Source organism: Lygodium microphyllum, chromosome 18 (genome assembly GCF_053477565.2).
Source record: "Lygodium microphyllum isolate KBCC chromosome 18, Lygodium_microphyllum_v1.1.10, whole genome shotgun sequence".
NCBI lineage: Eukaryota > Viridiplantae > Streptophyta > Polypodiopsida > Schizaeales > Lygodiaceae > Lygodium > Lygodium microphyllum.
The window spans coordinates 131763132-131789681 of NC_141152.1; the positions used below are offsets into that span (position 1 = coordinate 131763132).

A 26550-nucleotide genomic window follows, 5' to 3' on the forward strand; every position below is an offset into this window, starting at 1 on the left:
ACTTATGAGTCTGACAAGCACTATCTTGCAAATTCTCAATCAAATTTTGCAATTTGACCTGTTGATAAGATTTCAACTGAAACTCTTTAATAAGATCAACCAAACGCATAGCCAATGGCAGCAGAAATACATCATCTGGAGTCTCCACCAGTAGAGAACGAACCAAAGCCAATAATTCCTCCGCTGCTTGTCGACGCCGCCAACAAAGAGAGGCATGATGGATCCCATACTGCCGAACAACCCGCTGCACATTAGAGAGCAATCGTTCAAAAGAAGCATTGCCCTCAGAGAAAAAGTCCAATAAAAATCTATCAATCAATTGCTGCATATAACCCTGAAAGTTTGAATGCTTCAAATAAGACGAGTTGAAACGCAAAGGGAGTCTATCCAGAAATTGCTTAAAAGGTACAATGGGTTGAACAAGCATCTCAAGCTGTAGAGAAAAATGATCCGACAATGCATATTGCTGCAACACTTTCATTTCCAGCATCTCACGAAAAAAAGCATCATCCTACATGATGTACATGCGGTCCAACCGCGACCATGTAGTTGTATACTGCGTAGAATGTAAAGTAAACCCTGTAGAAGAAGGGTGTAGCCATGACGAGAGATCTTGCTTAAGTACGGCAAGAGCAAACGCATTCCACACACAACTTTCCGAAGCGTCCATCACCTAATGCTTTGATGTGGACTGTGAAGAATCAACACACATATCAAAATCCCCCATCAAGAAACTCTGTCTGCCAAGTGATAAGGAGGTTTGCAAAGTATTCCAAAGATCCCGACAGGATAAAGGGTCATTTGGAGCATAGAGCCCAAGTAACCATAAAATCTCTCCTTAAAATAAAACTTCAATCACCACAAAACGACCATGTACATCATTTTTAATAAGAACAGGCTGCTATTTCTCATGTACAATCATAAGCACACCAAAATAATGCATGGCATGTGTCCCTGTATAAAACAAGCGAAACCCATGGCAATCCACAACTTTTCCTGCTTCATCGTGACTCTTGTGCTCAACAGCACACAAGACATCCCACTGGTTCTCATGCAATAAACTCCACATGGCATGTTGCTTATTGCAAGAACAAATGCCTCGCACATTCCACGTGGCTATTTTCATGTGTATTCAAAAAAGAAAACCAGGAAACGAGGCAAAGCTTACCTCGATTTAACCTTTTCTGCTAGAATGTCAAGGACTCCCTCATTCAAAAAATCAACTAACACGGCAAAAGAGTTCTGACGGCCAAATTTAAAGGTAAACGATGTATCCACTGTCTTGGGGATGGAACGGGGATAACGACGATCCCATGGGATAATCACATTACCTCTAGCATCAAAAGCCAACTTAACAGGTGGGCCCTTCGGACCATCCGTATATACTTTCCTAGTGGGCTGATTGCGAGGAGCAGAAGAAACCATAGCATGAGTAGTGTGCTCTGAAGACAACTTGTCTTTCCTGCTCATATAAATACGCAAGGAATCTTGTGAAGCATTAGACACAGTATCCACCATGCCAGCATCAAACCTTTTACCTTTTTGGGCACGTACATCTACCCAATCATTGTCACGGGAATCCAAACCCAAAACATGTTGTTTGCCTTTATCCAAAACCTTAGGTGGCTGGGTCGCATCCTGCCACGGAGCATCAAGCACCATATCTTCCATGGGAGGCAAAACATGCTCAGCATCTGAAGTTGGTTGCTTCGCTGGACATTCGGCCATAAAATGTCCCAATTTTCCACATGAAAAACAGTGCCGTGCAAAGTTACCCCATTTCAAACGAAAGTGCAAAGGATGCATGCCAGAGCAATTAAAACATAACCAAATAGGCCTTTTCCGAGCAGTGTCCCATAACATACACAAACGGTTACGATCCGTGGCCCTTAGGCTCAAGGGAACCAAAACAGTGCCCACAACGGCCATGACATCCTTTAACAGTGGCCAATAGACAACCGAACAATTTTCCACTTCAACCCACACCGGGCATTTGTGTTGAAATAAGCGCTGAAAATCTGCCATTGGACGCCATGGCACAACATTGACCAAACGGCGATCAAAGAACAATGGCAGTTTAGACAACAAATCGGCACGATGCTTCTCGGATTTCAACAACACCTCATAAAAGCCTTGTAGCCCAACAAAAATCTCTTCAACACACTCCCCTTGTAGACTTTGCAACCACTGGCGAATATAGAAAAGCACTGGGATCCTACCAATAAAGAAGAGTATAACAGCACGTTCATAAAACACTGAAAATGAGCGCAAAACATTTTTAGGATCCATAGTGGCTTCCAGAACATCTTCAATTTCAGAGTCACAAAACACTTCATGATTATGTTGAACATAATCACCAAGCAGAGTCTCCAACAAATGCTCCCAATCAACATCCTGAGAATCCACAGAATCAGAAGCAACCTGAGCCTAAGAACTTTCTTGATGATCCATTGTATCTTCCAAAGTATGCTTGGTGTGTTTGCCCGCAGGTTGGAAGTCAGGAGCAGGTGGCATCTCCTCTGTGCAAGGAACCATATCCTCTGGTTCCTCTATTTCAGAATCCAAACCAAGGGCTACCACCGTTTGGTCAATAAAGTCCATGTCCAAACCAACCATATTGTATCACCACTTTAACAACTCTCTCTCTCTCTCTCTCTCTCTCTCTCTCTCTCTCTCTCTCTCTCTCTCTCGATAAAATGGGCCTACGCAGGAGAGCCCACGATAAAGAAGTGAGTACCTACAGGACACACCTATTGACTTTGGGAACTACACATAGACTAGCCATCTTTAATGGTCTACCACAATGGCCCAGATTTGACAATTTGACATGATGGAATCACAAAGGAGGAGCAAGTACTGTGGACTACTTGATGGACTCACCAGCATTGATACTGATACCAAACATCCAAAACTTTAAGATATCTAAGAGACCAATTGGCATAGCAACTGATCATGTTATTTTGACATTCATGCTCCCTTGTGTACATACGAAACATAAAACACCATGCCTCCCTAGACATCCCAAATACTACTCTATAGAAGACACCTCACATATCTACAATGGTTCTCTGTAGACCAATTTACATACATTGAACTTGAGTAGATGGTTGGAAGAATGTATAAGGAATTTAGTAAAGGCCATACATGGGTCAACCATGTATGCATTCCCACACACTTTGCCCCAATGTAGACCCACACGATCTACTACTCCCCAAAATAGTTGGTATGATGATGAGTGTAGAGTCATCCGAGCTCGCTTACAGAGAGAAGTGGAGCTAGACACTCAAACACATCGCCAACCAAAGGCGTTTTTCAAACACCTTGTGCAGAAGAAAAAACGAGACTACTTAGCGAAAGCAGAAGCAAAGATATATCAGCTATTTTCTGGGGGGGATAGCAAGAGCACATGGAAGATGTTTCATGAAAGACAACCCCCCATACAGATAACATCACCAGATGCTTGGCTTGACTATGGGAGACAGCTGTATTACCTGCCAGGACAGCCACTTATACAACCCCCACAAGCTTGTAGACCAACACAATGGTCTTTCTTCACATGGAAAATGGTTAGGGATGCAATTTATAGATTACAAAATGGGAGGACACAGGATGAGGATGGACTAGTAGTAGAATATTTCTCACATGCTTGTGACATATTAGCACCCATATTTGCACATATGTTCAATAGAGTAGTATGTGAAGGTTTCCCTATGAGTTGGTCAGGCAACACTATCATTTCGCTATTTAAAAGTGGTGTTCCCTTGATTCCTAGCAATTGAATATCATGATCGGTCATACTTTGGCCAAGATATATGGATCTATATTGGAGCATGAACTCAGTGAGTGGACTGAAATGCAAGGCAAGAGAGCACAAGGACAGGCAAGTTTCAGACGAGAATATACCACACTAGACCATATTCTCACACTTAGAGCCATTACTGAGGAGGGTCGAGCCCAAGACAAGAGGATCTATTGTTGCTTTGTAGACTTTCGCAAGCTTTTGATACAGTGCCTCGTACACGCATCATGCAGAGATTGCAAGACATTGGAGTACCAGAGGGTATATGATGGGGTGTCTATGCATTATATGAGGTTGTGACAGGTCATATACGAGCACCTAGGGGGCTATCAAACAAGGTTGTCCACTTTCACCCACATTGTTTGGTCTATACATAGATGAAGTGTCTAATTACATAGACCGAGGAGAAGGAGTTGGCCCCAACGTGGCAAGGGTGCTAATACCGATATTATTGTATGCAAATGATATTATTCTCATTTCAGATTCATCGACGGGATTGCGGTGCCATCTAGATACTTTGCACATCTTCTGTAGAGATAAAGACCTCACAGTGAACCTTGGGAAGACCAAAACCATGGTTTTCAATACTTCAGCAACATGGGTGACTAGATCTATGTACCAGTTCACATTTGGGGGAGACATACTGGAGCATGTGAGGGAATATATATATTTGGGAGTCACCTTCCCCGGCCCACGCTTTTCGTTGAGGGGCATTAGACGCACGTCTAGCACGTGGATATATAGCACTAGGGACACTCAAGAGTCAATGTGCTCACATACAGTTCCAAGAGCCCCGCACCAAACTCTGGTTGTTTGACACCCTAGTCACACCTACATTACTATATGGAGCAGAGATATGGGGCTGCAACTTGTACCACAAGCGTCTTAGCCCACTCATTGATCAAATTGGAGTAGAGAGGGATTATTATGATGGTTGGGATAGCATGGAAAGGCCATTGATCGTGATGATAGCACACATGATTAGGAGTAGGCCCTCTACCCCACATCCCATTGTCAGAGTAGACCTAGGAGCAACACCTGTAGTTACAAAGGCACTCTTCAAGGCAGTGACCTTTTGGTACAGACTATGGGAACTTCCACGCCATAGATACTCTAGATTGGCACTAACCTCATCTAGCCAACTAGCAGCAGGAGGCGAGAAGAACTGTTGGTTTTCACAAATGGCTATTTGGATGAGCCTACATGGTTTGGATATTGACCGTCTTCCACCCTTGGATTATAGCCTTGACTGCCCTACACTTTCTCTCAACTGATCAGAGTTGAACTAGGTGATCAAAGCTGATATCTTGAGGATTGAAACAGCAAGGACATGGATCCATCCACCACTCCCTCTAGGATCGAGAATGGAGTTCTACAGGAGTCATTTCTTGTCTCTCTCTGATGATGGTTTCACTATTCGGCCAGTATATATAGACACCCATCTATCCCATAGTGGTTACTATCGGACAGATTCGCACCTCCTCACATAGTCTTCAGATGGAGACAGGCAGATGGACAAATACCCTAGCAGAGGATAGGACTTGCCAGCTTTGTGGTCAAGAGCCTGAGACGGAAGAGCACTACATATGCAGATGCATAGTATACTATGACATACGAGGACGGTACCACTGCCTTTTCCGTGATGGATTTGGACCCCTTCGTCACGTCATGGAGTACGAGGACCAAAGATTCCTAGGTCTTTTCCTCCTAGAGCTCGAGAGGCGCCCTTCGTCGCGTCATGGAGTACGAGGACCAAAGATTCCTAGGTCTTTTCCCCCTAGAGCTCGAGAGGTGCCGAACTGCACTACTGCGAGACAAGAGGCAAGCTCACCCGGAGGGACACACACAGAGAGCAATGATAGACTTATTCTGCTACAACCCATAGTCTCCACCACACTTTTGTACATGGTTCTATCAAATCTAGTTCTCATTTCCTTTCCTTTTCTTTTCTATCGATGGAACAACACTACACATGGTTCAACCCTAGTATAGTCCCATCGTATAGTTATTTTCAGTATTGTTTCATAGGCCACCCACTTATTTGTAATGTTATCTTTACCTAATTGATGAGATGACATTAGACATGAATGTACTCTGGATTTTGTCTCATAGGCCACATTGGCCTTATATAGACATTAATATATCTTTCTTCTCTATTCCCATGATAGCAGACTATCAATCAATCTCTCTCTCCCCAATTTTTACATCAGATTGACAGTAAAGTTTGTCCCAACATTAAACACCATGTTAACATTAACATTAATAGCAGCATTAACATAAGCATCAAGGACATACGGGTAAAGCTCACAAGTGTCCAAGATGTCTGGGCCTGTAAAGCATTGGCTACACCATCAAAGTTCGAAGGGAGCTTATAAAGCACAATCCCCACAAGATGTGCCTCTGAAAGGGCAAGCTACATGTGATGAAGCTAATCCTATACCTATGTAACATGAAGCAAGAAGAATTGAACGGTATCCTTGGGCTCGAACTTCATCTGGTGAAGCTTCGCCCATATAGTTAAAGTTGTCCTACAAGAGGTGACTACCAATAGAACCTCTTTAGAGAGACCAAAGAAGATAAGAATAGGCACAGGTATCATTGGAGTCCCATCTTAGCACAGTTTCCTCATGGTTGTCCTCATCCCAATCATCAGAAAGAGGAGTGGGAGCCTCTAGACGCTCAATAGCTCCAAAAACCGCCTACCACAATCGCTTTCGCACAAACCATATTTTCATAAGAGCACTCCAAGTTAAGTAATCAAGGCCCTGAAGTTTGTCATCAATAGAATGGCAAGGAGGAGCCGGTATAGGAAGAGAAGATAAGGAATAGAGAGAGAGAGAGAGAGTGTGTGTGTATATAGCCAAACACAATACAGACTGCACAAGATACGAGTTCACAAGCAATGTCGAGGGTACCTAATCACTAAATCTGCAAAAAATCTAGGAGAATCAGCCAATCAAAGACCTACTAAAGCAGAAAACCATGTCAACCCACACAAGTAGAAGATGCTGCAAACGCAAATGCTGCAGATCAAAATGAAGACAAACCAGCCTTAAATGCAATTGCTTATATTAAAATAATTCAAAAAGTGAAAAAACGCAGGCAGCAACATAAAAACCCAAATAATGTAAGGCTGAACGCAGGCTGAAAAACCCCAAAAAGTGGTAGACCAAGCTGTAGCGAACAAAGCAAAGCGAATCAGCACCAAAAAATTGTTGGGAATAAAGGGCCATCGTGCCTTTTATATGTGCACGGGTGTGAACACACCCTTAGCACATTGTACTTTCATACATATATCTATCTAAAAACCTAAAGTGGTACACTCGTCATTGTACGAAAAACGTGTTCACTCTCTACTCTGCTCACTCGCACTCTCTCTGTCTCTCTCACTGCGCGTAATGTCTGTCTGCCTCGATCTTCGTACCTAATCGATTCCTGCAAACTAGTATTAGAGCGTAAGCTGCTGCAGACGATTGTCAGGCTGAGGGAGAAGACCAACGTGGTGACAAGAGCTCAAAGGCAAGCAGGAGAGTCACAGGTGTAAGCTACAAGCTGTGACAATCGACTGCAGCAGGCATGGACCAAGCGTGCGACGGGCTGTAGCGCTGACGAACAAGGAGGCTGCTTCTGCTGCGTGACCAGTCGAGCTGCGCGACAAGCCACAGGGAACAATGACCAAACGAGAGGACACGTGGGCACCAAACAGCCACGCCAGCGACAAGGCGAAACGAGAAGGTGATCAGGCAGGCACCCTGACGCGTGCAGGTCACGCAACCTGCCCCATAGGTCAACGGGCCCACAATTTTCAAAATCTTCTTGAATATTTTTTTTCCATGGATTACTGGGGGGGTTCGCACGCAAAAGCACGAAAGGTCAAATTTGTTCAATTTTGGCCCATAAAGTTAGCGCTTCGCTAGATTGAGCACTGTTTGTGAAACATTGAGGCATCTGCATTGGAATTGCAAACATTGTGCGCATTTGAATCGGGGATTTCGCCAAAATTGTTGAAATTTTGCTCATTTGAGTGAAATTCCTCAACATTTGACCCACAAAATTTAGGGCCTTCCCCAGATTTGGAGAATGTGATTGCAAGATAAGCAAATTTGTCTGAGAAATTGCAAGAATTTGTGAAATCTTGCCTTCGACATTTGGGGCTTTTAATATACATGCACAAATTGGGCTGAAATTTACCCAATTTCTTGACATTGAGGCACATTGTACCCCATGCAATTTGGGGCTTTTGCAGTTTGGGCAAAATTTGTGCAACATTTGGTCATTTTATGTACATGCAGGTTGAATTCTGCACAATTTGGACATCAACACTTGGTAAAATTCGAGGGTTTTGCTGAAATTGCTTTATTTTGCCAAAATTGGACAGTCCTATGCATGACAGAGAAAATGCATGTGTGTTTGACGCTTTGAGCACAAAATTTTGGGACTTTTGACCATTCGTGTCGAATTTTATGCCCGTGTAGATGTACAACAAAAATTGCAGCTGGAATTTTGGGATTTCTCATTTAATGTGATGCACATGCCCTTTGGAACAGCTGTAATCAGTTGGATAATGCTGTAGCACTTGGTTTGGTGCTTCTGAAAACTTAATTACAGATCTGAAATTCATACTTTTGCGTGGTCATGTATTGCTGATTGGTACTTGTTTGTACTTTGGTCACTTGGGTGACAGTTTGGGCCTGCATTTGCTGGTTTTTTTGTCACATTTGGGCTGAAAACCATGGCTAGCAGCAATGACAGCAGTAATTTGATGTATATAAAGAAGCTTGAAGATGCACATAATTTTGCAGTGTGGCAAAATTAGTGCTACAATGTCCTGTTACAAAAGAAGCAGGCAAAGCCGATCAAAACTAAAGGAGCGAAGCCTGCGGACATGGATTAGGACGATTGGGATGAGTTGAATGAGCTTGCACGCTCAACCATAGAGCTATCAATTTCTGATGCCTTACTCTTCAACATTGAAGGTTTGGATTCTGCATATGCTATATGGACTAGACTGGAAAAACTGTATGCACAGAAGAGTGTTGCAAGCAAAGTGTATTGGTTAAAAAAGCTTATGGATTTGCATATGAAAAAAGGTACAGCAATGTCTACTCACTTGAGTGAGTTTAACTCCATTTTCAGCCAGTTGTTGCCTTGAAGTTCATGATTGATGAGGAATTTATGGCTACTTTCTTGCTTTGCACTCTACCAAAGAGTTGGGATACATTCAGGACTGCTATGACCAATTCTAATGTGATCCTTTTGTATGCTGATGTAGAGAGTGATCTGCTTATGGAAGAGATGAGTCGGCAAAACAATGCATCCAGTAAGTCTTCCAGTGCTTTGCATACTAGGGGCAAATCAGAGCAAAAGGGCAAATATGATGGCAAGGGACGCAATAAATCACATAGCAAAGATGTTGAATGCCATCATTGTGGCAAGAAGGGTCACTTTAATCGTGGTTGCTACAAATGAAAGAAAGAGAAAGGAAAAGGCAAGAAGACAGATGATTGCAAGGAAAAGAAGGACAGTCAGCCTAAGAAGAGCAGTGTAAAAATTGAAGAGGTGAATGTAGTCACTCATGACAGTGACAGTGGGAGTGATGTACTCTTTGTCTCTTCACATTTTGGTGCACATGGTCTACTTGCAAATACAGATGATGATATGCATACCTGGATTCTTGATTCAGGTGCTTCCTTTCCTGTCACCCCTCATCGTGAGTGGTTTTCCACCTATACAGAGGATCAACATAGTGTTGTCCATCTTGGGGACAACTATGCATATGAGATTACAGGTATTGGCAGTGTGCAATTACAGTTTCAACATGGCTTTGTCTTTACACTTCAGCATGTACGGCATGTACCTCAGCAAAAGAAGAGCTTGATCAGCACAGGGCAGCTAAATGATAATGGTTTTCATACCACCTTTGGTGATGGAAAATGAAAGATCTGTAAGGGATCTAGGGTTATTGCCAGAGGTTGCAAGAGTGATACCTTGTATCCACTTCATGTATCTAGTGTGTGTGACCATGTTGTTGCCGAGACCGAGCAACCAAGTGTTTCTTTGTGGCATGGCCAGTTGGGACACATGAGTCAAACAGAAATGAAAGTGCTTTCTCGTTTGGATTACTTGCCTTGTCTTCGTTATGCCGATTTTGAACATTGTGATCATTGCATTTATGGCAAACATACACAAACGTCTTACAAAAAGTCTCTTTCTTTGAAATCTTCTCCTCTAAAATTAGTACATTCGGATGTATATCAAATTAGTACAACAAAGGAATAAAGAGGGAGCTCATTGCCCCTCATAATCCACCCCAAAATGGAGTTGCAGAGCATATAAATCGGACCATACAAGATAAGGTCCGTACGATGGTGTCTCATGCTGCATTACCCCATGGTTTTTGGGCAGAGGCTGTTATGACAGCCATTCACTTGATTAATCGGTCACCAAACAGGTCTTTGGAGGAGGGAGGGAGGAAGGGAAGAGTTCCCCAAAAAGCGTGGTCAGGAAAGCCACCTTCTTATGCTCATCTGAAAATGTTTGGCTGCGAGGCTTTTGTGCACATTCGTAAAGAAAAACGCAGCAAGCTTGAGCCAAAGTCTCGTAAATGCATTTTCCTAAGATATGGTGACGAGGGTGAAATGGGATATAAATTGTGGAATCCCGAGAAAAGGAAAGTAGTACACAACAATGACATTATCTTCCGAGAAAATCGCATGCACAAACAGCCCGAAAATGCTGAGAAAATCCGTAGGGTTGTATTCCGGGAAGAAATACCTTTTGGACAGCAAAATGTGCCAGCTATACAGCAGCAAATACCTGCTGTAAATGAACCTGTAAATGCAGGAAATGATGCTGGAAATGATCAGCCAGCTATTGCCCATGAAAAATGAGCCATTACATGTGCAGGAACAGCCGGGACAGCAAGCTGTTAATGCTGATTTACAGGCTGAAATGCCAGGACAGCATGCTGAAAATGGAAATTTGCAAGAACAGCCACTAGACAATGACCATTGGGTTAGGAGATCGTCTAGGGCTACTAGACAAGCTGACAAGTTTGTTCTTGGTGCAATTAATGTGGCTGATTATGTCATGCTGACAGACTGTGGTGAACCGTCTTGCTTCAAGGAAGCAATGGACAGACAAGACAGCAAGAAATGGTATAAAGCCATGCTGTCAGATATGGAATCTCTTGAAAAAAATGGCACTTGGGACTTGGTGCAATTGCCTAAAGGGCAAAAAATCCTTCCATGCAAATGGGTTTACAAAATGAAGGTCGCTTCTGGTTCCTCACTAAAGTACAAAGTAAGATTGGTTGCAAAGGGGTACAAGCAGAAGCATGGAATTGACTTTGATGAGATTTTCTCTTCTGTAGTCAAGATGACTACATTGAGAACCATTTGAGGCTTGGTTGCAGTTGAGGATATGGAGCTCATACAGATGGATGTATAGATTACGTTTTTACATGGTGATCTGCATGAAGACATATATATGCAGCAGCGTGAAGGGTTTGTTGAACAAGGGAAGGAAAAAATGGTATGTAAACTCAAAAGGAGTTTGTATGGGCTGAAACAAGCACCAAGAGAATGGTATCATAAGTTTGATACATTCATGCAGTCCCAAGGCTTTCATAGAAGTCAAGTGGATCACTGCTTGTACACCAAGAAGGCAATACCTCTAAGACGATTTATAGCACTCATCAATATTCTTATCTTCTTGGTAATCTTGAAAGCATCACAATATCTCTAAGACAATTTATAGCACTTGTTGATATTCATCGAATCAAAGTCCTTTGGGACTTTTAGGTAAATCCACATGCCCTCTTGGACCTCTCGAGGAGTACGATGTTGGTTGGCATAAAATGTGGCTCCATCTTGGGCCATTTTAATGCTTTCCCTAGCAATCATCATCATCTCCTACATATCATGCAAAAAGTTGACTAGAAAATGTATTTTCACCCCCTTGAGCTCTATGACAATCAATGGTTTCATAAGCATAAACGAGCTATAACCAGTAGCTTGAATGAATAGCACTTTTGTAAGCAAACTCAATCCAAGAAAGATAATGCTCCGAGGACGACATGGACAACCAAATTTCCAATTTTTGGAAAATTGTTTCCCATAATGGCCAATGAACTTACGATCCCAATCAATGACTATTTTGTCAAGTAAAGCATAAAGCCTATGAAGATATTCAACAAAGAGACCAACCGACTTGTGGCTTTTCACGAACCTCTTTATAGAAATGAATCAAGTCATTTTTGTCAATGGATCAACCACAACCCACATTGCATAATGACCTCGATTTGTATAGGGCAATCCTATTACAAAACCCATAGAAATGCTACTCCACTTTCTATTGGGAATTTGTAAAGGGTGTAACATCCCCGCCTGTTTGTGCCATTCAACTTTATTAACTTGACACTATAGACACTCACGCACACAAGACTCAACCATAGTCTTAATATGCAACCAATAAAGTAACTACCAAAGTCCAATATATGCCAAGGTTTCCAGTTTAGTATCACTTTTCTTTTATCACCTTATAGTGAAAACATCCAGATTTCAAAGAGAAGGTCTATTACGAAGACGTGTATTTTTAATGCTTAGCTTTGCCATTATTAAGTTGTGCACATGTGAAATGCAAGTCAATTGAATCATGGTGAGGGCGTAAGTAACTCCAGTGAATAGTGGATGACATTGGCAAAATTTGTGCAAAGGCATGCCAAGAGGGTACTTGTGGGCACTCAGCATCAGTTTGGGGTCTATGCCATTAATTGGGCCATTAAATGTCCAATGATGACATTATGGGACTAGACATTAATTAATGTTAGAACCATTAAATATCACATTTAGCACATTATTTGTGAATGGGTACTACCTAGTTCTTGGGAAGGATCAAATGTATAATTGATTAATTTTCAGAATTTAACTTCTGAAAATTAATTAATTAAAGCTAAAAATTACAATTAAAAGGCTTCCAAGCGGCAAAAGAGGCTGCCATTTGTCAAAATAACCCATGCAAACCGAGAGAAAGTTGTTTGGGGACTAGTTGAGGATCATTCCAACGTTCAAAGGCTTAGGAAGGAAGGGATCATTGCCAAATGAGCTCCAAGAGAGGCAATAGCTGATCACATAGTGCGACAAGACAAGCGCAGTAGGTTTCCTTTGCCATAGTGAGAGGCGATGATAGAGGAGAAAGGCTTGCCAAACGCATTGCAATTTTACCCCCCCTTCGAAGCTGTTGGCGTCATCAGAGTTACTATTTAAAAGACGCTCCTTTTAGTTGATTCTCTCTCTCATCTTCTGGCATTCGCTCACCAATTCTGAGCGTATTCCAACCATTGGCAAAGAGCGATTGAAGAAATTGCTGCTGAACCCTTGTGCCCAAGCAGTGTTGGTCATTCATGACAACCATTTGAATTGAAAAAAGAAGGAGATTAGCCTATATCTCCGTACCTTGTAGCAATACAAGATAAAGAAACACCGCAAGGGGAGCCAGTTGTTGGGGCCAATAAAGTATTAATCATAGTTTTTTCATACTCGTATGTTTGAGCAAACAAACGTTTACAAACGTCTTCAAAAAAAGGCCAAGTATGTTTTGGATAACATACTTTGCAAACGTATGAAAAGTATGAAAATATGTTATTCATAGCACACTTGTTCTATCAATTTTCTTTTTTTAATACTCCCAAGTGCCCAAAATTTCAGCATTATATCTTGGCGTCCCCAAAACTGCTACAATTTAACTCTGTAGGGCCCAAGCAACTTGTTAAAAACGTATGAAAAAACAATGGTGTCGATTGTCCAAGATTTAGTAGTAACGTGTTTATTTCCAAAGGTGTCTATTTATGACTGCCCTTTCCAAGAAGAAAGAATGGTTTCAAGGTTAGATATTAAATGATTTTATGTCCTAGACTAAGGTTTGTGGAAAGTCTCAACACTTTCAAGTTCAAAGAGCTTAGGAATTTAAAATTGAGGTTTGGCAACCTTCAATGTTATTTTAATGACGGCAGCGCCAAAGGGCCCTAGACAGGTCATTTTTGCATCATGCAATGAAAATGGGAATTTACCAAATATCAAGTTTGGATCAATTTTGGGATGCATGCAAGTGTATCTTCCTTCCATGTTGGGCTGTTTTTCTTCCATTCTAGGCTGTTGGGGACAGATCTAAGGGTAGAGAACTCAATTGTGAGTGGGGAGATAGCTGTTGAAGTTTGAGGATCAATTGTGAGTCGAGAGATAGCTCTTGAAGTTTCAGGACAACAAGGCAACCGGATCTGGAGTAGATCCTGGAGCTGCAAATAGCTAAAAACCGTAAAAACGAGGTCAAGCATGTTGCTAGTTTAGAAATTCGGGTTTCAAACAGCAGCACAACCCTAAAAACCAACAAGTGACCTGATTTTCTCCCCCCCCAAAATAGCAAGGAATTGTTGTTACACCCCTTTCTTGGCATCAAATTAAAGGTCTCTCTCCTTTACTATCCTTTAAGAAGTGTGCCATTGAATCTCAGCCATTCTCAATTTTGCTTAGTTTCTTGAAGTTAGACATCATTGTTTAAGCTGTTGAAACCCTAATTTAAATTAGAGTTTCTCAGCAATCTCAAATTGCAGGCCCATCAAATAGAAGTCCAAAGATTGGAATTTGTAGAGAGCACTTTATATCTCTATGTACCACAAATTCAAGCAGCACAAGTTAAGAAAATACCGCAAGGGGCATGTTAGATCAGGTCATCTACCACCCTATCCAAGAAGGAAGGCTAGTTTCAAGTACCCTTTGCTTTCAATGCTAAATCCAATGAAAATGCATTTAACGGCTTTGTCTTAAAGCTTGTGTCTACATGGCTCTTGCAGTAAAGCATATGTCAAGCATCCAAACACATGTATACGTGACACCACTCTCTTTTGGCATCTCCAAGCCTTCTAAAGTGTACATGCAACCAATGCTTTTGTAGAGCAATGACTAAGAATATATACTAGGCACACGGAGGGAGCTTACGTAAAAACATAAATCAAGCCATCTCCACTAAGGAAAGCCTTGTCCAACAAGAGAAAATACATAGATCGTGGACCCATCATGAGTCCCATAAGGGAGACTAGATCAGTTGGGGGCCTAAATCTATATGAGATTTACCAAAACAATCAACCATGCCTTCAGGTGTCATGAAGGTGTTGATTGAGGAGTCCTTTAGCATCCCTACTCATATCACTACATCTTTGAAAGATACTAGAAAATTTGAACCAAAGAGGCAACCAAAGTTGTCCACCTGTCATGAGGACAGATATTTTTGAAACCTCACTTAATATGTGGATTAATTTTTAATCACATGGTTAAATAAATATTGCACATGTGAGGTGTAACTAGGATTAGAGTAAATTTACGAGCCCAAGACCCAATGAAATCACGGATGTCAAAGGCAAAAGTTGCTATAAGTTATGTTGCGTAGGTGCTTGGTGGTATCTAGTGCCAATTGTTGGCCTAGGTCATTTATTTGGCCATAAGTGTCAATTGGTGACACTAGAGAAGTGGTGTTTAATGAACCTAACACCAATCTGATGGTCAAAGATGATGCACAAACACTCGAGAATGAAAGTTGCCCAGCCAATTTAATTATTGGTCAATCAATTATTTTTTTTCTAAGCAATGAAATAATTATAAGATTAATGTTCGACATTTAAAGACTGAAAATTAATATTTAATTATGAATAATACTAGTAAAACCATTTGAAAAGGCTAGCACTTATCAAAAATGCCTATACAAGACTGAAAAATATTTTTAGAGGTTGGAGAGAGGCACTTTAGTGTATTCAACCTACAAGAGAGAGAAAGGAGATGCTGTTGATTTGATCTGCAACCATTGGAGAACCTTCTCAAACAACTAGGGACAAGAGAAGACCAATCTACAATAGGCAACAGCATCTACAAGCTGTTGAGACAAGGCAACAACAGTAAATGACTAATTTTCTTCAATTCTTCACAAAGAAAGTTTAAATTTTCTCTCTCCTCAACAGCAACCTCAAGAAGTGTGCCAAAAATTAAAAGCTCCAAGACTTGGATTCAACAAGACTGAAGCTATTTTCAGTCAAATTCAAATGGAAGGACCAGCAAATCAATGAATTTGGGGCATTTTCCATCTCCATCAAAGTAAGTGAAGACCAATTGACTGCTCAAATCAAGGGACAAATCAGATTGAAGACTTACTGGTCATTTTGGACAACAAGGGAAGTCGGAATACCGAAAGGGATTGGAAAATTTCCGTTGTGCATCAACTTCTTCTTCAATTAAGTTAAAAAAATATCGAAAGGGGCGCCAATATTGAGCGCCAACGAAATGTCCATTGTCCAAGATTGTGAATAGATTTACATTTCTCAATTTTGTAATAAATGTTGTCGCTATAACTAAGTTGTAATCAAGGAATTACCACCCATGCATGGAAGGAAGGTTGGTTTCATGGATCCATTGCCAGGATGCCATCAAATCCTTTGAATTGGTGGGCCCATGACACTTGATTACAGCTTGGGACTATTGCAATAGTGCTGAAATTGCTCTCAGCGGTGAATTACAACAAGCATGTCCTCACATGGTGATATGGAATCAAGTGGAGAGGATGCATCACTCCTTGGTAAGTCACATGGTGAGGGGGGGAATGCAATGACCGATGTTGGGCATGGTTCTCAACATGGACAGGAAGCTGAAAATGTGGGAGATGACCCAAATGTTGGCACTTCAATGCATAAAGAGATTGATGACCAGCAAGGGGATGAAGAATTCAATGATAGCTTTGAGGATCAAATGCGTGCAGCAACAAATCTTTTTGGTGGATTGGCAAAAGATCCCTAGTTTTCTCGATTCATGAATGCCCCAAGGAGGGACAGCAAATGCAAAGAGAAAAATACACCTTTTATCACTTCAGGACAGCCACAAGAACCGAAGGAAATGCATGGCAGTATAGGCATGATACCTAGGACACAAAGCAGGCCATATGGATATGTATTTGCACCCCCATGGACTGTTAGAGCACAAGGATTTGGTGTTGGTTATGTAGAAGCATCTGATAGTGCTGGCTATCATGTAAATACAACAAATGCACCCTTTTTCCAGCAGCCTATTTATGATAACTTGACTCCCATACGTCCACCAAAGGACTATGATGAAGGTGGCAAAAGTGTGAAGTTTAAGCCTTTCAATGGTGCACAAGATAGGCTGAAAGCACTTGTTTTTATTTAGTAGTTTGATGTAGCCTACTCTAGAGGCAACTTCACAGAGGCATCTAGGATACGAAAGGCAACCACATTTTTAAAGGGAAATGCATTGCAATGGTGGTCTACACTTCTTATACAAGGGAAGTCACCTACCACTTGGGTCTAGTTCAAGAAAATTTTTGCTTCAAATTGGTTGACAAGTACCTTAGAACTAGACATTATGATAGCTTGGAATCAGTTGAATTCCAAGGATTGCAAGAACTTGGATCAGTATAATAAGAAGTTATAAGATGTACTACTACCCATTACTTCTTATCGCATAGTACCCCTCCATGAGCAAGTGGAGAAGTATATTTATAGTTTGCCAAAGGGTATTCGGGATTTTCGCATTAAGTCCACTATTTTCAGCATGTCTCAGCTTATAGAAATTGCTACTACAGCCGACACATTGTTTCATGGAAAAGGATGTAGAATTCCAAGATAGTGATACCAAGCCACATGTCACTGAGACCAAGGCTGAGAAAAAGGGTAAATCTGAAAATAAAGCTAAAAATCATAGCAAATTTTGCCATATCTATTCGATGTACTAGTCACTATGTTTGGTATGCAGATGGATATGGTTTTCACTGCAACTTTGAAACTGTACATTTGCATTGATTAATGATCATCGGGAACTAATTAACGAATGCTAGTTTTCAATGTATGATCATTAATATTCGATGGTATTCAGATGGTTTTGTGGACAGCAGCATATGTTATGATGCCATTGATGTTTTAACCATGATTTATGTTTCGTTTATACTATGCTATGGTTTGGTTTTGCCAAATGAGTTGAGCTCATGAAAAATAGACATGTCACATGATAATCTAGCAATGTTTTTGAGATTCTTTGTGAGTCTTATGTTATGTTATGTTGGCTGGTAATTTTCAACATGTGTTGGGCATATGGAATGGTTGAGCAACAACACATAATGTTGTGTTAACTATGATGCCTTGTGGAAATTCCAGTCCACTATTTTTCTTTTGATACATTTAGCAGTGCAATCGAGAACAATTGCAAGAATTTTAAGAAAAAGGGTTGTCATGAGGACAATTGTTTTTGAAAACCTCACTTAACATGAGCATTAATTTTTAATCACATGGTTAAGTAAATGTTACACATGTGAGGTGTAATTATGATTAGAGTAAATTTACAAGCCCGAGACCTGATAAAATCACGGGATATCAAAGGCAAAAGTTGCTATAAATTATGTTGCACAAATACTCGATGGTATGTGGTACCAATTGTTAGCCTAGGTCATTCATTTGGCCATAAGTGTCAATTGGTGACACTAGAGAAGTGGTGTTTAATGAACCTAACACCAATCTGATAGCCAAAGATGACGCATAGACACTCGTGAATGACAGTTGCCTAGCCAATTTAATTATTGGCTAGTCAGATTATTTTTCTAGGCAATGAAATAATTATAAGATTAATGTTCAACATTTAAAGACTGAAAATTAATATTTAATTATGAATAATATTGAAAAAACCATTTGAAAAGGTTGGCACTTGTCAAAAATACCAACGAAAGACTGAAAAATATCTTTAGTAGTTGGAAAGAGACATTTTAGTGCATTTAGTCTATAAGAAAGAGAGGGGAGATCTTGATCGTCTGATATACAGGCATTGGAGGACCTTCTGAGACAGCCAAGGGCAAGAGAAGACCAATTTGCACGCAAGCAACAAGATCTACAAGCTGTTGAGACAAGGCAACAATAGTAAAATATTGATTTTCTTTAATTCTTTGTGAAAAAATTTTGAATATTCTCTCCTCTCAACAACCACCTCGAGAAGCGTGCCAAAAATTGAAAGCTCCTAGACTTGGATTCAAGTGGATTGAAGCTAATTTCAGTCAAATTCAAGAAGTGCAGAGACCACTAAATCAATGAATTTGGGGTATTTTCCATCTCCATCAAAGCAAGTGAAGGCCAATGGACTATCCGAATCAAAGGGCAAATCAAATTGAAGACTTGCTGGTCATTTTGGACAACAAAGGGAGTTGGAATATCGAAAGGAATTAGGAAAATCCCATTGCACATCAACTTCTTCTTCAATTAAGTTAAAGAAATACCGAAAGAGGTACCAATTTTGGGGCTAACAAGGTGTCCATTGTCCAAGATTAGTTAATTTGCATTTCTCAAGTTTGTAATAAATGTTGTTGTAACTAAGTTGTAATCAAGGAATTACCACCCATCTACGAAACGTTTCACCACCACCAAGCAATATTCTACCAACAAGCCTAGAAATAAGAGTGGCAAGGATCCATTGCGGACATGACAAGAGAGTTGTCGATGAGCTTCTATGTGCCACATCCATGGACATGAAACAAATCATGAAGATGCCTTGCCCTGTCGCTCAGCACTACCTCCTCTATGCGCAAGGTAGAATAGAGTCAATATTGCAGTCATACCCCAGACCTATTCAAAGACCACAGTCTCCTCCAACTCCTCTATTTTTCAGAGAAAAGTAAAAATTCTATTAATACGCCTCAAAACAAAGTGTCCCAAGGCAAAAAAAAAAGTACAGAGCAACCCTGTAAGGGACTTTCATATCAAGAATTATATAACAAGGGGAGGTCTATTACAAAGCTTAAGTGAATAGCCAGTAGGAAGATCTATAATGCCAAACCATGTGGGTCTAGAAGAGGAAAAAGATACCAAAATCTGGAGTCCTAAGAAAAGCATCTCTCCTCTTCCCCAAAGTCTCCGAGCTACCTATATTTTGTCACGAGAACGTAAAAATTTGATGCTTTGCTTATGTTTAATTAACATTTGATTAAAGGATTAATCAAATGTACAATTAAAAGATGCACATATGTTGCACATGTGAGATGCAAGCTACTTTTCACAGTTGAAGGCCGAAGAACCCTGTGAAAAAGATAAGTGTCAAAGGCAAAAGTTGTAACAAGTTACACTTGTTAGATTCTAGGTGAATTTTGGTATCAATTTGCCCCTAGGACCATTAATTGGCCATTAAGTGTCAATGGTGACACTAGGGACTAGGCATTAATTAATGGATTAATGCTTGTCCAAGGGTCAATTAATGCATGGGACCACTTTGGATTGCAAATGGCCTAGCCAATTAATTTTTGGATGGGCAAGGTCAATTTTTTAGCCATGGATTAAGGGCTGAATTAATTTTCAAATTTAATTAATTCTAAAAATTAATTAAATGGCTGAAATTTGCTGAAAATGTATTAAGAAAGCTGCCACTTGGCAAAACTTTCCCATGCAAGTGGGGGAAAGACTAAATAGGGCTGAAGGGAGAGAGAAATCTCGTTTTTTCGTTTTGGAGCTGTTGGAAAGAGGTTGGACTGTGGCTGCCAGGTTTTGGGGCCATTTCCTAGCCATTGGAGACCATTTTGGTGATGGAGATTGCATATTCTTGACCTTGGGAAGTTGGCAATTGTTGCTAATGCAGTTTCTCTTGAAGATCACGGTCTCTGATGCTCCTACTGTTGTTGGTGCATCCGTTTGGGGCTGGTACTGTAGCTGATTTTGATCAGTTCTTCGCGACAAATCTCAAAATTTTCTCTCTACAGCATTCTCTCATCTCCTTCAGCCTATGATGCAGTTTCTCCTAAAGATCACAATCTTTGATGCTCCTATTGTTGTTGGTGCATCTGTTTGGGATTGGTACCGCGGGGCAACAGCTGATTTTGATCAGTTCTTCGCAACAAATCTCAGAATTTTCTCTCTCTGCAGCATTCTCTCATCTCCTTCAGCCTATGCTCAGCCATTCTCAGCAATTCTCAGCCATTCGAAGGAAATCTCAACCATTTTTTGTGGACTGATCTGTAATTTCTGCAGTAAACCCTAATTTACAACAGAAATTAGGGTTTAGCTGCCACCTTGGGATCCGTGCTAGAGATTGAAGGCTCAAGGGACTAAAATCAGCAACTGATAATTGAAGATTATCAAGGGATTTCAAGAGCCAACCCATCCCGAATTGATTTGAGGCAACATTTGGCTAGCCAAGGGTCAAATTGGAGAAGATATCCTGGGTGAATCAAGGGGCAAATGACCCAAAAGGCTTGCTGGTCATTTATGACAGCAAGAGCAATTGGTTAGCAGGAGGAGATTGAAGAATCTCAAGTTGTACTCCTTCCAATTGAATGAAGCTAAAGAAATACCGCAAAGGGGCGCCAGTTTTGGGGCCAACACGGAGTCTCTTGTCCAAGAATGGTATGGTAAAGTGTGTATTTCATTTTATGTGCATTTATTTATTACTGTAATTAACTCTTAAATCAGGTTATCACCACCCATTCCAAGAAGGAAGCTTGGTTTCATGGTTCCATTGTCGAGATACATCAAATCTCTTGATTTGGCGGGCCCGAGGCACCTGATTGCAACTCGTCCCCTCCCTCTCACTTCTCCTATGAGGCAAGGACCCTTCCCCTTCATCCTGAAAGGGATCCAAGCAAGGCCTAGTATTCTATCTGCATTGCTCCATCCTAGGGCAATTTGTAGCAAGGAGGCCTACCATCCTGCAAGCGAAGCACTATCTTGAGAGAGCAATGTAATATATCATTTGAATCATACAATCTCTGATGCACCGATGGAATCTTGATGGCTCAAGGAAGGGATCCCAATGCTGAAATAGGGACCATAACTCTGACTAATGGATTCTGAGGTCGTCCCTCCACCACCGCATTTGTGAAGGTCCTGTCCTGTCGAATGACACTCAAAAGCTCTCCCAATTTGGGCTATATGAGGCAAAACTTACTCGTTGAGACCAAAGAGGTGTACCATGATAGCATAATCCTTGCCCTCAAACCATCTATCAAAGAAGGCAACTGCAATTTGAACATCTAACGGGCTAGTGGTAAGCGCTGCTATAGATTGCTCTCAACTCTAAGGTGCTAAAGCTGACCTTGAAGCACCCTTTCCCCAATGGGGTTACCTTTGTAACTCTCACTGGAGTGCCTATGAGAGCTGCCTGTATCATGTCTTTCAATGCGTGCATCAGTGGTCGATCACCTACCAATCAGCACACTAGAGATTAACACCTCCAAGGCTACCACTCTGTCTCTAATGTCGAGCTCTACGACAGGATTGAACCTAATCTATGGGATAGTATCGGTCGTGGGAGCTATGGGGGCTGCACTAGGGTCCCCAAAAGTGGAGGATGGACCCGCTATTGTCTCATGGATCAACTTTTCTCTTGGCTGCTGTCTGGGATCTTGCCATGCTGAATTTTCAACACTCTGCTGATCCTATGGTAACTCTTGTGAGGAGGGAATGAGTGACAAGGAGAGGGCAGCCATTGCTTGGGGCAGTGAAGCTGGGGGGAAGGGGGGTTGGGGAGGAAGGGTAGAGGCCATGGGTTCAGCGAATGGTAATTTATGTCTACCCTCTTCTCTCTGTGAGGAAACAGACCCTCAGCTTGAGCAACCCCCTGCTTCCAACAAGCAGCCCCTCTGCTTCTGTGCAAAAATGACAATTTTGTGCGTCATTTTGTGCTGACCTTGGAGAGCACCTTCCAAGTCAACGTCAAGCCTGACGAAGCCCATGCAAAACAATTGATTGCTGATGCAATTGGTTCCGCCTGACCTTACAGCCCTGACAACTCTGGCCCTGACCTGCACAGCATCAATCATCTACCACCTGTGAAGTCGTGTTGTTGCCACCCTGCATGGCCTCTATTGACCTATGACGACAGCAGAGCTGAATCAGACACCACCTGTTTGCCTGTGGCGTAACCTGCCTGTCCTAGGCATCAAGACAAAAGCAAACCCCAAATCATATCCGATATCTTTCCATGATTGCACGAAGAAACAAACTTCCAGCCTTATTCACTTTCTCTGTGTTTGTCATCACACAAGCACAGTCCAATTAGGTGTTTAGCACTCTCTGCACTCAAACCAAGCATTTGGGTTGTTTGCTTGCACAAGAGACTACTTCCGTGATTCCATGACAGTTCCTCTGTATAAGTTTGGCCATTATCATAGATCCCATGGATGTACTGCAGTCAATTTCAAGTCTTATAGTTCATTTTGCCAACTGCCGTTTTGGCCACTATATGGCTAGATTATGAACGTAGAAAGCCTATTGAAGTCTGGAAGCACATGAAAGGGGATCCGAAAATCACAGTAGCAGAACCAGAGGGCATCAAAGTTCTTCACCAAGTAGCTGGAATGCTACTGGGAGTGATTGTTCCTCCAACTCGTCCTCAAGTGGCATGAACTGTTTGAAGTTGTTCCTCAGATAAGACCACACACAAGGATATGAGTAGTGTTGTGACAGTATAGGACTAGAGGTTCCCATTGCATTCATTTCTCCTCCGACCACCGCACAAGCCGTTGGCTGACAAAATCTAGCAGGAATGCTGCTGCAGAGGAATGGAAGAGCTGGGAAGAAAATATTGGGAGGGGACAGCAGGTGAGAGGAAGAGGAACAGCAGAGATGACTGAAAGGGGGGTGGTGAGAGTGACAGTTGCAGGCTGGTGTGCAGCAGGAGTGGTAACAGTAGGCGGTGTGAGCCAGGCAGGAAGCCAGGCAAGGGAGCAAAAGGCGAGCAAGGGAAAAGGTGGCAGGAAGGTCAGATGCAGAAGGCGTGACCGAGGTAGTGGTGGCAGCAGCTTGCAAAGAGGTGGGGCTTCAGCTCTTGCCCAATGCTTTCTACTTAAACTTTTTAATTCTGATCGCAGGTTCTCCCTCCTTGAACTTCGAAATTTTGAAACATTTTAGGCGTGGTGACAGGTGAACTTATACTAGTAAGGGTGTGTTAAAATGTGGTCTCGTGGCCGGTCATGTGTGCAATGAAGGTTCATTTTTGAAGGTTGCACAACCCTTCTGGGCCATTATTGACCTTGCTGGAGAATCCCAAAATATTGCAAGCAATGCATTTGAAGGGCAACAGAAAAATTTTGCCTTTCTAGCATTGTATTTGAAAGGCACTTTTTTACTTTAAAAATTAGTATATTATATTATAAATAAATTTACTAATATAATTACTCAATGCCTAGTTACTAAGGTTATATCAATGATTTATAATAGAGTTGATTAAATCGAATATGTATAGTATAAATTGAATGGAAAAGTTATCTTACACATGAATTAAAACTTTATCGTTATTAAGTGATATTGATTAAAAAACTTCTTTGCACAAGGTATAGATCTTGAAGGGTAATATTTATTGCACACAAAATTTGAAGGCCATATTTTAAAAAGTGACCTTCAAGTGGAAGGGCAAGTTCATATAGAGACCTTCAGAAGAAAATATGGACTAGCCCAAAATATGGACTAGCCCTTCAAAAATGAACACTGACGTCGGCACTGTGCATGTCCCTAATGATAACGGGTCAAAATGACTTCAAGTGTCATGCCGTATGCCTAACCTTACCACATCAGTGCACATATCCTCTCTTACTAGTGCCGCAGTGCGTATGCTTGAATACATTGTCTTGCTACACCCAACCAAACGGTGCTAAAGTCCTGCTTATCGCCTTCAGCTCCAAGTGAAATTATCCCAGCAAAACGGCTGTTGAGAAAATGCCTGACAATATTCCTTGCAAAGGTAAATGGAACGCTGCTTACTGCTTACTTTTTGCAGAGGGAACAATGCAACAACATTTTACGATAACTGAACACACACGCCTCATGAAACATAGACAGATGGAGAAATACCACTCCGGAGCAGAAGGCACGGCCCGCTCCAGTAAGAATGATGACTTTCACATCTTCAGCCTGGTCTAAATCCTTGAAGGCCCTTGCCAAGTCTGTAAGCATACTCTTTGTCAGGGCATTTAGAGCTTGAGGCCTATTGAGGAGAATGACCGCGATTCCATGAGAACTCTTGTCCACTTCGATCAAGCTGTTTCTTCCATCCGTGTCCTTCTTCACAGGATCGGCCATGCAGACTATGATCTAGGCAACAGAAAACGAAGGATTCAAGCAGACATTACAATAAAGGACGAGAGGAAGCAATAAGAAGCACCTACTCAGGCGGCCAGCTCTTCTTCTTCTTCTTCTTCTTCTTCTTCAAGGAAGGACCGAAGCCTACTCGAGGGAAGCAGATTTCTTCTTCTATGGAAACCAAATGCGGGATTCCAGAATCAAGAGTCGCGAAAAATGAATTAAACGTCGGTGCTGACAAATTAAACGTCGGTGGTGACAACCCTTCCATTGAAAATAAGGCCCGGTTCAGACTTTGCAGAAGGCCACATTTAAAAACATACGGCCCAGTTCAGACTGTGCGAAAGGCCACATTTAAAAACATTGGTACAGGCCGCAAGATTTGAAATAAAAACAAGTGGCAAGATTGTCATGTTTGCACAGAAGCAGACTCGGTATCTTTTTGAAATAAAAACATTCGTACAGGCCGCAAACATGTCCGACCTTAATGTACTGGACAAGACTCGTTATCTTTTGGAAATGAAAACAAGTCGCAAGATTGGAACCCCTGCGGGGATCATGTGGCCTTTACATTGCTACATAAACCTACAATCCAAGCAAGAACTTGTGATTTTAGTGGCCGGCTGTTAGATATATTCACACACAATGCAAAGAAAGCATGCATCCATCCGCCATTGTCTGAACCAAGCTCAAGGTGCCAAGTCAGATCCTGGATTCTTTCTTGTCAGCACATGACGAGGATTCACTCTGGTGTGGCTTCCACAGGAGGTGTTCACATGAGCATGAAACCAATAATCAATAGTACTAGTAAATATTAACACACGATCACATTTTCACCACTACAAATCTGATGGCGGAGTTTTTGGCCAAGAACTTGAACACATTAGTCAACGTCATTAGGAATTTGTTTTTCGTTGTGTGTGTCTTTTGTGTTTGCATTTTGCATGACACACAAGCACATATAGTTAGGCTAGGCACATTCTTTTTAGTGCATTCATAATTTTTGTGTGGGCATCATTTATTGATTGCATTGAATGGATCCAACATTGCGAAATTTCTCGAATCACGAGTGGATGAGCACAAAGATTTGTTTCAAAGCATATTTCCTTGTTAGGGCACAATGCATGACTCAAGGTAGAAAGTGATGACAATGCAGCTTCTTTGGATATAGCTCTTCCTAGCACAGGCACTGAAGGAAAGAAATGGGAGAAATATTTGAATCTTGGAGAACCCCACAACCGACTTGGACATTGGCTTCTAGTTTTTTTTTAAATGGTTTCCCTTTTGTTTTATAAAGTTAAGATCAAGAGTGATTTGTGTTGTGATGGATGTTCCACCGCTTTAAAAGCAAGAGTAGAGTATGAACTTGGATGCTTTTTCAGTTAGCAATTGAATGTATCAATAGAGTTTGATGTGACACTACTACATTGTGTGGGAAGTCTTCAAGTTCAACGTCAATGGAAGCTAGAATTTTTATGTGGTAATCTCTCCATTACCGTGGATAATGATGCTACAACTTGTGGAATCGCATCAAGCTCAGATGCAACAAATGTTTCCGCAATGAGTCTCCAAAATGAGAGGAACATTGCACCTTGTTACAAGATGCTCCCTTCATAAACCGTCTTAAACACTCTTCTCTTGTCATGGAAATTCA

General features: G+C 41.4%; 1 protein-coding gene across 2 annotated transcripts in view; it reads right to left on the reverse strand.

Annotated features, from left to right (window-relative positions):
* LOC148021391 (putative enoyl-CoA hydratase 1, peroxisomal) overlaps positions 1–25152 on the reverse strand; it is a 91138-nt gene extending 65986 nt beyond the window's left edge. The window contains exons 1-2 of one of the 2 annotated variants that reach the window (XM_087698148.1): positions 24979–25152; positions 24669–24908 (exon numbers count right to left, since the gene is read on the reverse strand). In XM_087698148.1, the coding sequence (XP_087554274.1) occupies positions 24669–24896 (228 nt within the window). In that variant the 5' untranslated portion in view covers positions 24897–24908; positions 24979–25152. The remainder of the gene's footprint in view (positions 1–24668; positions 24909–24978) is intronic. The other variant, XM_087698147.1, reaches the window with a different exon arrangement.
* Positions 25153–26550: the final 1398 nt, after the last annotated feature.